The sequence below is a fragment of the Bombina bombina genome, chromosome 8 (genome assembly GCF_027579735.1).
Source record: "Bombina bombina isolate aBomBom1 chromosome 8, aBomBom1.pri, whole genome shotgun sequence".
Classification (NCBI taxonomy): Eukaryota; Metazoa; Chordata; class Amphibia; order Anura; family Bombinatoridae; genus Bombina; species Bombina bombina.
The window spans coordinates 18,711,094-18,724,610 of record NC_069506.1 but is presented as its reverse complement, the minus strand read 5'-3'; the positions used below and the strand labels follow the sequence as shown (position 1 = coordinate 18,724,610).

Genomic DNA, 13,517 nt, shown 5'->3' with positions numbered 1-13,517 from the left:
TATACATACAACCTTAGTCTCACAATGACAAGAAGACAAGTTGAATTAATTTTTATCTTACAGATTTTATCTCTATTTACTTGACATATATGAACAAACGGTCACAAAACATATTATCACTCCGCTTAACAGAAGATCAGGCTTGCTGCTTCCATCAGTTAAAAGTCCACCCTAACTGGAAGATACCAGAGTCACAATATAAAAGACTTTAATGTGACATTTAATTTGTACAATATTAAGGAAGGTTTAATAATACTTACTGAAAATTCAGTTCCATTGGTACTATAAGAGTCAACCAAATACAAGAATAAGATCTAAACATTCTTCTGAAAGGGAAGATAGTTCATATAACAAAAAAATAGAAATATATAACTTGTTCCACTTCAGATAGAACATACCGTGTCTGTCTTAGATCTTGTGCCTCAATTGTATCTCCGTTCCATTCTGCAGGCCCAAGGGACCTCTCCAGCTGACACAAGAAAGCTAACCCCAGCAGGACTGCCTCCTTTCCGAGCTCCCCGATTACACTCCAGATCAGGCAGCCTACCAGCTCCTCCAAGTCTCTGCACCCCTCGCCCTCTGCCCACCTCCCTATCACTTCCCAGAAGAGAGTATAAGACTACCACTCCATCGCTCTGCCCCTCCATGGATAGAACCTGAAGGTTTGTACTATGAGATTTTGGTGATCCACCACATCTGGCTCCTATTAATGCATCATATGGGATGATTCAGTCACCTTGGCCTTGTGTGACATCTCCTCCTTCACATCCCGTACCATCTCAGTGTCTTCGTGGTTGGTATGGAGGAGCTTCACCTTCTGATGCTGATGTTGGTTATCAACGTTGGACCGTGGACCCTCTTCTAACTTGCGTCCTTACTTTGTAGGGGGTGGAGTTCGGTATCAATATGTTGGTACCCAGAAAAGAGAAGACAGATGATAATCCTGAAAAATAGCTCTCGGCTCCCCCCAGGTGGGAGGAGGGGAGGAACCTATATATGTCAATCTCCCCTTAAAGGTTGAAGGGTTAGGACACGTCCAAAGCGTCAGAGACACTTCTGTGGTGAAACCAGACTTGCCGCAGAAACAGCGCCCAGGACAACCTTCCCCTACTGGACGACCTGAGGGATCAGCAGGTGTACCACCTACTCAGCGTCCACAACAACAGCAGCTAAGGTGGGAGGGGTCCCTCAGTTATTTCCGGTCCCCCACCCCTCCTCACCCTGCTATGTGGGGACACAACCTAAATTTACAGACAGCAGGGAAGCCCCCATCATTACATATGATGCTTCACCAGGAGAAAGCCAGAGAGCAGGCTACATGCCGCCTCACTGCCTGCTTCCTGAGGGTGGGACTCTGTATGGAAACCTGGAGCAGAGGGGGGCTCCTCTCAGGTCGTCTACATTGGCAGGTTCAGCAGGATTTCTGGGGCCCCCATGGACTGTGCATTCAGAGGGACAAACACGAAGTTATTGCTGAGAACCTAGAGTTTTAATTCTAATTAACAAATCCTGACTGCTTGTTATTGCGGCTGTTTCTGGGATTCCAGCCCTTAAATGTACAATCTCGCCTATTCACTGCAAAATGTGCAGTCTTTCCACGTCCTGTGCTGCCTAGCTCTAAAATGGTGCACTCAAACATCAATACTAAAGCTGTTAACACATAAAAGAGCACTGCTCTTTAACCTCCCTATAACCACACACTCCCAAAATGTGATCTACACAATGAAAAGGCATGAAAGGGCAAAAACAGAGAGATTTTTTTTAATAGAATCTAATTTGAGTGATTGTTAGCAACATTTATAGGACATTACTTTTCTACCCTACACATATTGTAGTCTAAACAACTGACAGCTTTTCAGGGTTATGGCTTTCCCCTTACCCAGTGTTCCATCAAATCTATCAAGCAATTATTCTCCACTCATTAAATATTGTGTAATAACGCTTGTGGCACTTTAAAATATAGATTAATGTGTTTAGCCAAGGTGGGTGAATCATACAGGAACATCTGACCAGCACATTGATAGTATCAGCAAAAAAACATCACTAATTAGTGACCATAGTTTAACCTATTTGCTGCCAGAGAGTGCAGTAATGCAGTATTTGCAACCATCTATGTTAAATGGTTAAAAAAACGGACAAGTGACATAGTAAGACTATGTACAAAAAAGGTGTGTTTAATAAACATAATGTAGTGCTTTGACATAACAGTTCGGTTTTTCATGTTATAAAATAATTTGAAAAGGACTGTTAGATTTTTAAAAAAGAAACAAAGCTTTTAAAGTAATGTTTGCAGTTTAAATTGTATCCCCTTTAAAATGCGCCAATATGGGCCTTTATGTCCATCTAATTGGTGCGATACGGATTACTTGACCTGCAAAATTAGTTTTTTTAGAACAAACGTCTTATTTTTCTTAAAGTTTTGTGATATTTTTTTTACAATATGTATTTTTATTATTTACTTCCAATTTTAAAGAAGATCCTAATTTTAACTCATATTAATACAAATGATTTCCAGAAACTACTTGGGAAGCGTAGTGAGAGTAGACCCTCATGTTCACTCACCATTCCCCTAGATCGTGCATGTACATTTGCATTTCAATCTAAATGAAATCTCCCATAAAATATTTAAAAACAATAAGGTATATGCATTTTTTGTTTTGTATTTTACCTCTGCAAATTAGGGACATTAAATATGTTACGATTCCTAGACAGGCCAAAAAGCAAAACTGTAACCACCTAGGTTATCACATGCTGCAAACTGCGTCACAAAGCCGTTTGATTTGCAAGCTACAGAAATCACCTTTTGGCATCTCTAGCGAGTGTGCACAAGCACAATTTTATACAAAAGTAAGAGGTTTAAAGGGATATGAAACCTAAAATGTTTCTTTTGTGACTCAGACAGGGCATACGACTTCAAAAAACTTTCCAATTTGCTTCTATTATAAAATTAGCTTCTTTCTCATGGTATTCTTTGTTCAAGAGATACCTAGGTAGGTAGGCGTGCCCGTGTGGAGCAGAATATGTCAGGAAAAAGTGCTGCAAATGTATAACAGTCTTGTAGCATATAGTGCTGCAGACACGGGCATGCTCCTGGGCATTCCTCACTGCTTTTTAACAAAGGATGCCAAGTGAACAATGACAATTTGATAATAGAAGTAAATTGGAAACCTTTTTAAATGGCATGGCAAGGTTTTGTGTCCCTTTAATGTCCTGCTACAGTATGCCTGGCCTACATTCTCCAGAGTGGGCTCTCTCCAATGTAATTCAGTGCAAGTTATTCACTAAAGTGCACTTATCTCTACCTTCTTTGGTGAATCAGCTGTGTAGAATAACATAGGGACTTGTAGCAATTAGGTTTTGACCAGTGATTGTTTAGATCAGAGAAGAAAATCATTTACATGCAATTGACCTCAACAAAGGACACCGACTCCTGAAATGAAAGAGCAAAACCACCCTGCAAAAACTACAAATGTAAAAACAATATTTATTTTGTATGCAGTTCTTCTGCAATGCAGTGCATAATTGCTGATATATGCCATGCATATATAAAAAATAAATACATGTTTTAAAAGTTAAATCTTAACCCATTACCCTTATGTAAACTAAATCGTGCCTCAGACTTCTGCAGATGAAACTGTGGGTACTGAGTATTACATGGCTGTCAAAATTAAACTTTCCGAATTCAGACAGATCATGAAATTTAAAAAAAATTCTAATGTACTTTTTATGTTATCAAAGTTACTTCTTTCACTTGGTTTCCTATTGCTGTAACCCAGCTACTTTCCGTAGGCTCTGGAGCGTGCACTTTATGAGCACTATAAAATTGTTGCAAACACTGCTGCTGCGTAGCGCTTAAGACGCATGCTCCTGAGCCTACTTCAGTTTACTCTTCTTTAAAGGGACAGTTTACTCAAAAATTGTCTCCCCTTTAATTTGTTCCCAATGATCCACTTTACCTGCTGGAGTGTATTAAATTGTTTATATTTCCATTACCCTTATATTGGCATCTGAAATAGTTTATTTAGCCTGTGGTATCCCCACCCATCCTGAAAGTTTTTGGCCTCAAAACCAAACTGTGTTAATACAGCCAGTAGAAGAAATTACACTCCCAGTGGGTTATAGAAGAGATAAGGTAATAAAAAGTTAATTTTCCATTGTTCTCTACAAGTATTGGTGATTGGTTTATGGATAGATATAAGATAAAGAAGTAGGTATATGTACACAATGTGATAAAGTAATGAGATCTGATTATACCTACAGATATAAGATACAGACACATGTATATGTACACAATGTGATAAAGTAATGAGATCTGATATACCTACAGATATAAGATACAGACACATGTATATGTACACAATGTGATAAAGTAATGAGATCTGATTATACCTACAGATATAAAATAAAGACACATGTATATGTACACAATGTGATACAGTAATGAGATCTGATTATACCTACAGATATAAGATACAGACACATGTATATGTACACAATGTGATACAGTAATGAGATCTGATTATACCTACAGATATAAGATAAAGACACATGTATATGTACACAATGTGATAAAGTAATGAGATCTGATTATACCTACAGATATAAGATAAAGACACATGTATATGTACACAATGTGATAAAGTAATGAGATCTGATTATACCTACAGATATATATAAAGACACATGTATATGTACACAATGTGATAAAGTAATGAGATCTGATTATACCTACAGATATAAGATAAAGACACATGTATATGTACACAATGTGATAAAGTAATGAGATCTGATTATACCTACAGATATAAGATAAAGACACATGTATATGTACACAATGTGATAAAGTAATGAGATCTGATTATACCTACAGATATAAGATAAAGACACATGTATATGTACACAATGTGATACAGTAATGAGATCTGATTATACCTACAGATATAAGATAAAGACACATGTATATGTACCACAATGTGATACAGTAATGAGATCTTATTATACCTACAGATATAAAATAAAGATACATGTATATGTATACAGTGTGATACAGTAATGAGATCTGATTATACCTACAGATATAAGATAAAGACACATGTATATGTACACAATGTGATAAAGTAATGAGATCTGATTATACCTACAGATATAAAATAAAGACACATGTATCTGTATACAGTGTGATACAGTAATGAGATCTGATTATACCTACAGATATAAGATACAGACCCATGTATATGTACACAATGTGATACAGTAATGAGATCTGATTATACCTACAGATATAAGATAAAGACACATGTATATGTACACAATGTGATAAAGTAATGAGATCTGATTATACCTACAGATATAAGATAAAGACACATGTATATGTACACAATGTGATAAAGTAATGAGATCTGATTATACCTACAGATATAAGATACAGACCCGTGTATATGTACACAATGTGATACGGTAATGAGATCTGATTATACCTACAGATATAAGATAAAGACACATGTATATGTACACAATGTGATAAAGTAATGAGATCTGATTATACCTACAGATATAAGATAAAGACACATGTATATGTACACAGTGTGATACAGTAATGAGATCTGATTATACCTACAGATATAAGATAAAGACACATGTATATGTACACAATGTGATAAAGTAATGAGATCTGATTATACCTACAGATATAAGATACAGACACATGTATATGTACACAATATGATAAAGTAATGAGATCTGATTATACCTACAGATATAAGATAAACACATGTATATGTACACAATGTGATACAGTAATGAGATTTGATTATATCTACAGATATGAGATAAAGACACATGTATATGTACACAATGTGATAAAGTAATGAGATCTGATTATACCTACATATATAAGATACAGACACATGTATATGTACACAATGTGATACAGTAATGAGATCTGATTATACCTACAGATATAAGATACAGACACATGTATATGTACACAGTGTGATAAAGTAATGAGATCTGATTATACCTACAGATATAAGATAAAGACACATGTATATGTACACAATGTGATACAGTAATGAGATCTGATTATACCTACATATATAAGATACAGACACATGTATATGTACACAATGTGATACAGTAATGAGATCTGATTATACCTACAGATATAAGATACAGACACATGTATATGTACACAGTGTGATAAAGTAATGAGATCTGATTATACCTACAGATATAAGATAAAGACACATGTATATGTACACAGTGTGATAAAGTAATGAGATCTGATTATACCTACAGATATAAGATAAAGACACATGTATATGTACACAGTGTGATACAGTAATGAGATCTGATTATACCTATAGATATAAGATACAGACACATGTTTATGTACACAGTGTGATACAGTAATGAGATCTGATTATACCTACAGATATAAGATAAAGACATGCATATGTACACAATGTGATAAAGTAATGAGATCTGATTATACCTACAGATATAAGATAAAGACACAAGTATACGTACACAATGTGATACAGTAATGAGATCTGATTATACCTACAGATATGATAGACACATGTATATGTACACAATGTGATAAAGTAATGAGATCTGATTATACCTACAGATATAAGATACAGACACATGTATATGTACACAATGTGATACAGTAATGAGATCTAATTATACCTACAGATATAAGATAAAGACACATGTATATGTACACAGTGTGATACAGTAATGAGATCTGATTATACCTACAGATATAAGATAAAGACATGCATATGTACACAATGTGATAAAGTAATGAGATCTGATTATACCTACAGATATAAGATAAAGACACAAGTATACGTACACAATGTGATACAGTAATGAGATCTGATTATACCTACAGATATGATAGACACATGTATATGTACACAATGTGATAAAGTAATGAGATCTGATTATACCTACAGATATAAGATACAGACACATGTATATGTACACAATGTGATACAGTAATGAGATCTGATTATACCTACAGATATAAGATAAAGACACATGTATATGTACACAATGTGATACAGTAATGAGATCTGATTATACCTACAGATATAAGATAAAGACACATGTATATGTACACAATGTGATAAAGTAATGAGATCTGATTATACCTACAGATATAAGATAAAGACACATGTATATGTACACAATGTGATACAGTAATGAGATCTGATTATACCTACAGATATAAGATACAGACACATGTATATGTACACAATGTGATACAGTAATGAGATCTGATTATACCTACAGATATAAGATAGACACATGTATATGTACACAATGTGATAAAGTAATGAGATCTGATTATACCTACATATATAAGATACAGACACATGTATATGTACACAATGTGATACAGTAATGAGATCTGATTATACCTACAGATATAAGATAAAGACATGCATATGTACACAATGTGATAAAGTAATGAGATCTGATTATACCTACAGATATAAGATAAAGACACAAGTATACGTACACAATGTGATACAGTAATGAGATCTGATTATACCTACAGATATGATAGACACATGTATATGTACACAATGTGATAAAGTAATGAGATCTGATTATACCTACATATATAAGATACAGACACATGTATATGTACACAATGTGATGCAGTAATGAGATCTAATTATACCTACAGATATAAGATACAGACACATGTATATGTACATAATGTGATACAGTAATGAGATCTGATTATACCTACAGATATAAGATAAAGACACATGTATATGTACACAATGTGATACAGTAATGAGATCTAATTATACCTACAGATATAAGATAAAGACACATGTATATGTACACAATGTGATAAAGTAATGAGATCTGATTATACCTACAGATATAAGATACAGACACATGTATATGTACACAATGCGATACAGTAATGAGATCTGATTATACCTACATATATAAGATAAAGACACATGTATATGTACACAATGTGATAAAGTAATGAGATCTGATTATACCTACAGATATAAGATACAGACACATGTATATGTACACAATGTGATACAGTAATGAGATCTGATTATACCTACAGATATAAGATACAGACACATGTATATGTACACAATGTGATACAGTAATGAGATCTGATTATACCTACAGATATAAGATACAGACACATGTATATGTACACAATGTGATAAAGTAATGAGATCTGATTATACCTACAGATATAAGATAAAGACACATGTATATGTACACATTGTGATAAAGTAATGAGATCTAATTATACCTACAGATATAAGATAAAGACACATGTATATGTACACATTGTGATAAAGTAATGAGATCTAATTATACCTACAGATATAAGATAAAGACACAAGTATACGTACAGAATGTGATACAGTAATGAGATCTGATTACACCTACAGATATAAGATACAGACACATGTATATGTACACAATGTGATAAAGTAATGAGATCTGATTATACCTACAGATATAAGATAAAGACACATGTATATGTACACAATGTGATACAGTAATGAGATCTGATTATACCTACAGATATAAGATAAAGACACATGTATATGTACACAATGTGATACAGTAATGAGATCTGATTATACCTACAGATATAAGATACAGACACATGTATATGTACACAATGTGATACAGTAATGAGATATGATTATACCTACAGATATAAGATAAAGACACATGTATATGTACACAATGTGATAAAGTAATGAGATCTGATTATACCTACAGATATAAGATACAGACACATGTATATGTACACAATGTGATACAGTAATGAGATCTGATTATACCTACAGATATAAGATAAGGACACATGTATATGTACACAATGTGATAAAGTAATGAGATCTGATTATACCTACATATATAAGATAAAGACACATGTATATGTACACAGTGTGATAAAGTAATGAGATCTGATTATACCTACATATATAAGATAAAGACACATGTATATGTACACTATGTGATAAAGTAATGAGATCTGATTATACCTACAAGCTCAACCCATTTATTAGGTTGTGGCTTCAAAACGCAAAACCAGCTAATTCATATACACAAATAAGTCTTAAAAAAGCAAATCTCATACATTTTATACTCTGCAGCTGGTAAAAAAAAGTAATTGGTAACACATTAAGGGAAAACAATTTTACAGTATACTGTCCCTTTAAGGACTGCACCATCCCTTCATTGAATATAGAATGGAGATCATGTTAGCAACAAGCAGAGATACAAGATTGCTCACTGCTGTTTTCAGTTTAGCAGTCAATATGGCTCCTGATTGCTGCACCACCCAGCTGGTCAGAAACAATAAAAAAAAATCACTAAAGAGGTATGGACAGCCAGTGCACTTTTAGTCAGCAACATGCTGCTTATATAGAAACTGCAGAAATGGTCAACTTTACTGTCCCTTTAATAATAGACTGTTGGAAATATGATTATTTTAGCTCTTTATAAGTTCAGTGCTCCAGTGTCCCTTTTACACACTGTGGTGAATAACCTTTAAGACTGCAGAGATCATCTATCAGAATCTGTGAGATTTATGCGCTCGTCGGAGAGCCCTGCAGAGAGTCGCTGCTTTAATGGGCTTACGGTGCATTAATATGAGAGATGCTATATCACTTGTTAATGGGCAGCCACTTAGGAGCCTGTTGATGAGGAATAACGACTATCACCCTTGTGAATAAACCCATTAGTGCTGGGGAGATGAGATTTGCAAATCCCTCTAGTACTAAATGACCTGCTTCCTGTGATAGACCGAAATGGAGCACTAGGTACCCACATGTTAAGCTCTTGGATACCAGAGAAGGGTGCCACACATTGCCCACCATTTAGCCACCGAGTTAATGCCACTTAATTTTAGGTGATACCAATCTGCAAAATAGTGCAGAGTATTTTTTAATTTATAGTAAAAATGTCAAATTCTGATTTTTGGGATGTTAATTTAATACCTGCTATGTCACATGGCAAGAGAAGCAGTATTGGCCAATTGCCATATAATCCTCACATTAGGCCGAGGCAAATGCAAACAGTAGAATAAAGGCCTAGTTGGCCACTGTACAGCAGACGGGGGCACCGTGATATAAAACTAATGAGTTTAAGGTTTTCCACAGCAAAACAGTAACCTGCTCTGTTCTTTGTGGTCAGATTTTAGTCCACTATCATATTATAGATCTTTAGTGCTGAGGTTAACCTTGTGCAGGAATTCACATCTTCAAAATGTCCTGCATTCTGCAGAAAAGTCCCGAACAAGGACAATAATATAACCCTCCTCCCTGTTGTCCGGCCTTCTACTGTTCTAAGCCATTGCCCTGAGGTCACCCAAACACACTGCACATTACTAATCACTGCACTCCAGCTCCTAAAAAAAACCAGTAAACGTTTAATGAATTGATATTTTGTAGGTATAGCAACTCCATGCATCTTCCTGAGCCAATCACCCATGCAGTAAATAATAATTTCCATCAATTAGATATATTTATTCCTAACGCATTATTATCTGAAGAACCATGCATAAACACAAAATCATTGGAAGCTTTTGTCCAGCCATTTAGTTTGCATCACCCAAGTACTAATTCCGCTAAACCAGTCCAGGACTTGGTGTTCAGTTTTTGCCTTCTTGATGTATTATTTTGTAGGTGAGATTTTGCCTTCTGAATGCATTTTTTTAAAAATCAGAAATGCCCTATTTTTACATTTGTTAAACAATTTGCTTTCCATTCTGAAAATGTTATAAATCTCTGTAAAATGTTATTTCACTTTATTTGAGGATGGATGAGAACTGTACGGTTGAGTTTCCTTTGTGTTTTTCAATTGATCTTTATTTACCAGCCTAAACATATTTATCTTAATCGTTAACCACATTTATGGAGAAGAACGAAGAGTCTAAACGTTATCGCCAGTCAAGGGGCTGAGAATTTTCATGTTTGTACTCTTTCTGGATGATTCTGCACACAAGTTTAAAGTTTTGTTCCTTTTGTTTAACGGATAATGAGACAACTTAATCTCACTGTTGTAAGTTACTCCAAGTCTTCACTAAATTGTGTATGTTTATCTTATGAGAAATATTCACAGGTTGGAAGCATCGTATGATTAGAATATTCAACCTTCAATTTGACTTGTGCTCACTATAAAGGGAAAGGTGATGTAATCAAATTAATCTTTTGAGAGTCACTGTGGTTTTCTTATTGATGCATATTGGCTGGAAGCAGACTTTTTTTTTATAGCGAGCTGCCAGCATGTTATCTGCACTAATGTAAGTTAAACCATCTGTATAATTGTGTGTTGTTTCTTTATACTCAGTGCTGTAACCATATAAATGGATTTTAGTGACATGGTCACAAAGTCAGGATAACCTTTATCAAAAGAACTCAAATTCTTGACCGTCTTCGGTTATTTCAGAGACAAAAGGCACAGGGATGTGCAAAGGAGCGCTGAGCATCTAAATCTGATGTTAAGCATCCATTTACTAAGGACATAAAGGAATCCCAAGAATTATAATTTAAACTTTCATGGTTCAGTCAGAGCCTACAATTTAAAAAACAAAAAACTTTCTAATTTACTTCTTTAATCAAATTGACATATTTCTCTTGGATTCTTTTGTTAAAAATGTGATAATTTCCATGAAAACATACTGAGATAGGCTTAGGGCAGTGCAGGTGTCTTCTGTGCTTTATGGTAACAGTGCTTGCAAGGCTGTTTGTAAGAATGTTCTACATTGCTCATGACAGAAGCTCCTGGGCCTATCTCAGTATGAATGTTTAATTATGACTTCCATGTCCTTTTTAGGCACATAGGGGGCACGTCAGGCCACAGAGCTATTTACACACAAAAAACCTAAGCTACATTTTTTAAGGTTTCTGGTCCATAAGTATCCAGGGCAGAAGCATGCGTAACCTATAAAACAGGTTTATTCTACACATATCTCAGTCTGTCCACATAACAGATTTCTGTTCATTTCTGTCTGTCCCATATCTGCACTTACTATAAATTCATCATTTCTCTCCAACTTCTTGTTCCTCTGATAACTGTATAAAGAACTGGTATTAATGCAGCAAATCTATTCCTCATGATCTTAATGTACACCAGCACACGCACAGGGGAATTATGGACCAATTAACAAAGATACTGATGTATAATTTATTAACACTTTTGTCCTGACTGGCCCTCTAGAATTGGAAGAGTAATTCATCCTTCATTGTGACAGATGTTTGCTGATGTTTAGGACTAATGGTAGATAAGCCAAGGATGACACTGTATATACTGTATTTTTTATAATTTAACTTACACCTTATTGGAAGGTTTGGAAACCTATTCTCTGAAATTATTTATAGGGACGTGACTCACTATTTGTCCTTTTACTATGATGGTATTATAACAACTGAGTGGCTCTGGTTTATGAATTATACCAAGTCATAGTGTAATAACACTAGACCTTCCTACACTTTAATAAAACATTTTATTGAACATAGCAGTTTAAGCGCTCTCTTTATTATACTCAATGTTCACATAAACCTGAAGAAAGTATAAGAAGGCAATGAAGTATGTGGTCTGTAAATGGTTTTGATATATGACTGGATTAAATCTAAGTGTATGGTCTGTAAGTGGTGATGATCTAAAATAAGTAGTGGGAGAGGATGGCTGGGATGATGATCTATGAGGGCTGCTAGGAGTCACTGAATGATCCATAAGGGGAGATGACCTATGGTGGTGCCAACTATATTTAAGGGATGATGAGCTATGAGGGTTCAGGGAGACAGTAGATGATCTTTAATGTCTTATGATTTATAATCGGTAGTAGGTGGGTGGTAAGAGATGGTTGATTATCGGTAAGGGATTAGGATCTATGAGGGTTACTAGGAGATAGTTGATGACCTGTAAGGGGTGGTGACGTATAAGAATTTCTAGGAGATGGCTGATAACCTGTAAGGGTTGATGACCTATGAGAGTTGCTAGAATATGGTTGATGACATGTAAGGGATGATGACCTATGAGAGCTACTAGGAGATGGTTGATTACCTGTAAGGGGTGATGACCTATGAGAGCTCCTAGGAGATGGTTGATGACCTGTAAGATGTGATGACCTATGAGAGCTACTAAGAGATGGTTGATTACCTGTAAGGGGTAATGACCTATGAGAGCTACTAGGAGATGGTTGATGACCTATGAGAGCTACTAGGATATGGTTGATAATCTATAAGGGGTGATGACCTATGAGAGCAACTATGAGATGTTTGATAATCTATAAGGGGCAATGACCTATGAGAGCTACTAGGAGATGGTTGATGATCTGTAAGGGTTGATCACCTATGAGAGTTACTAGGGGATGGTTGGTGACCTATAAGGAGTGATGACGTATCTGGGGTTCTAGAAGATAGTTGATGACATGTAAGGGGTCTATAAGGTAAGTAAAGAGATGATGATGAGAGATGATGGTTTGTGAGGTTTGCAAC

General features: G+C 35.2%; 1 protein-coding gene across 1 annotated transcript in view; it reads left to right on the top strand.

Moving 5' to 3' along the window:
* The window catches only part of ARHGAP33 (Rho GTPase activating protein 33), a 222,064-nt gene extending 220,235 nt beyond the window's left edge, over positions 1-1,829 (top strand). The window contains 5 exon segments of the mRNA XM_053690905.1: positions 451-576; positions 578-677; positions 680-881; positions 953-1,233; positions 1,236-1,829. Coding sequence (XP_053546880.1) covers positions 451-576; positions 578-677; positions 680-881; positions 953-1,233; positions 1,236-1,477 — 951 coding nt within the window. The 3' untranslated portion in view covers positions 1,478-1,829.
* Positions 1,830-13,517: the final 11,688 nt, after the last annotated feature.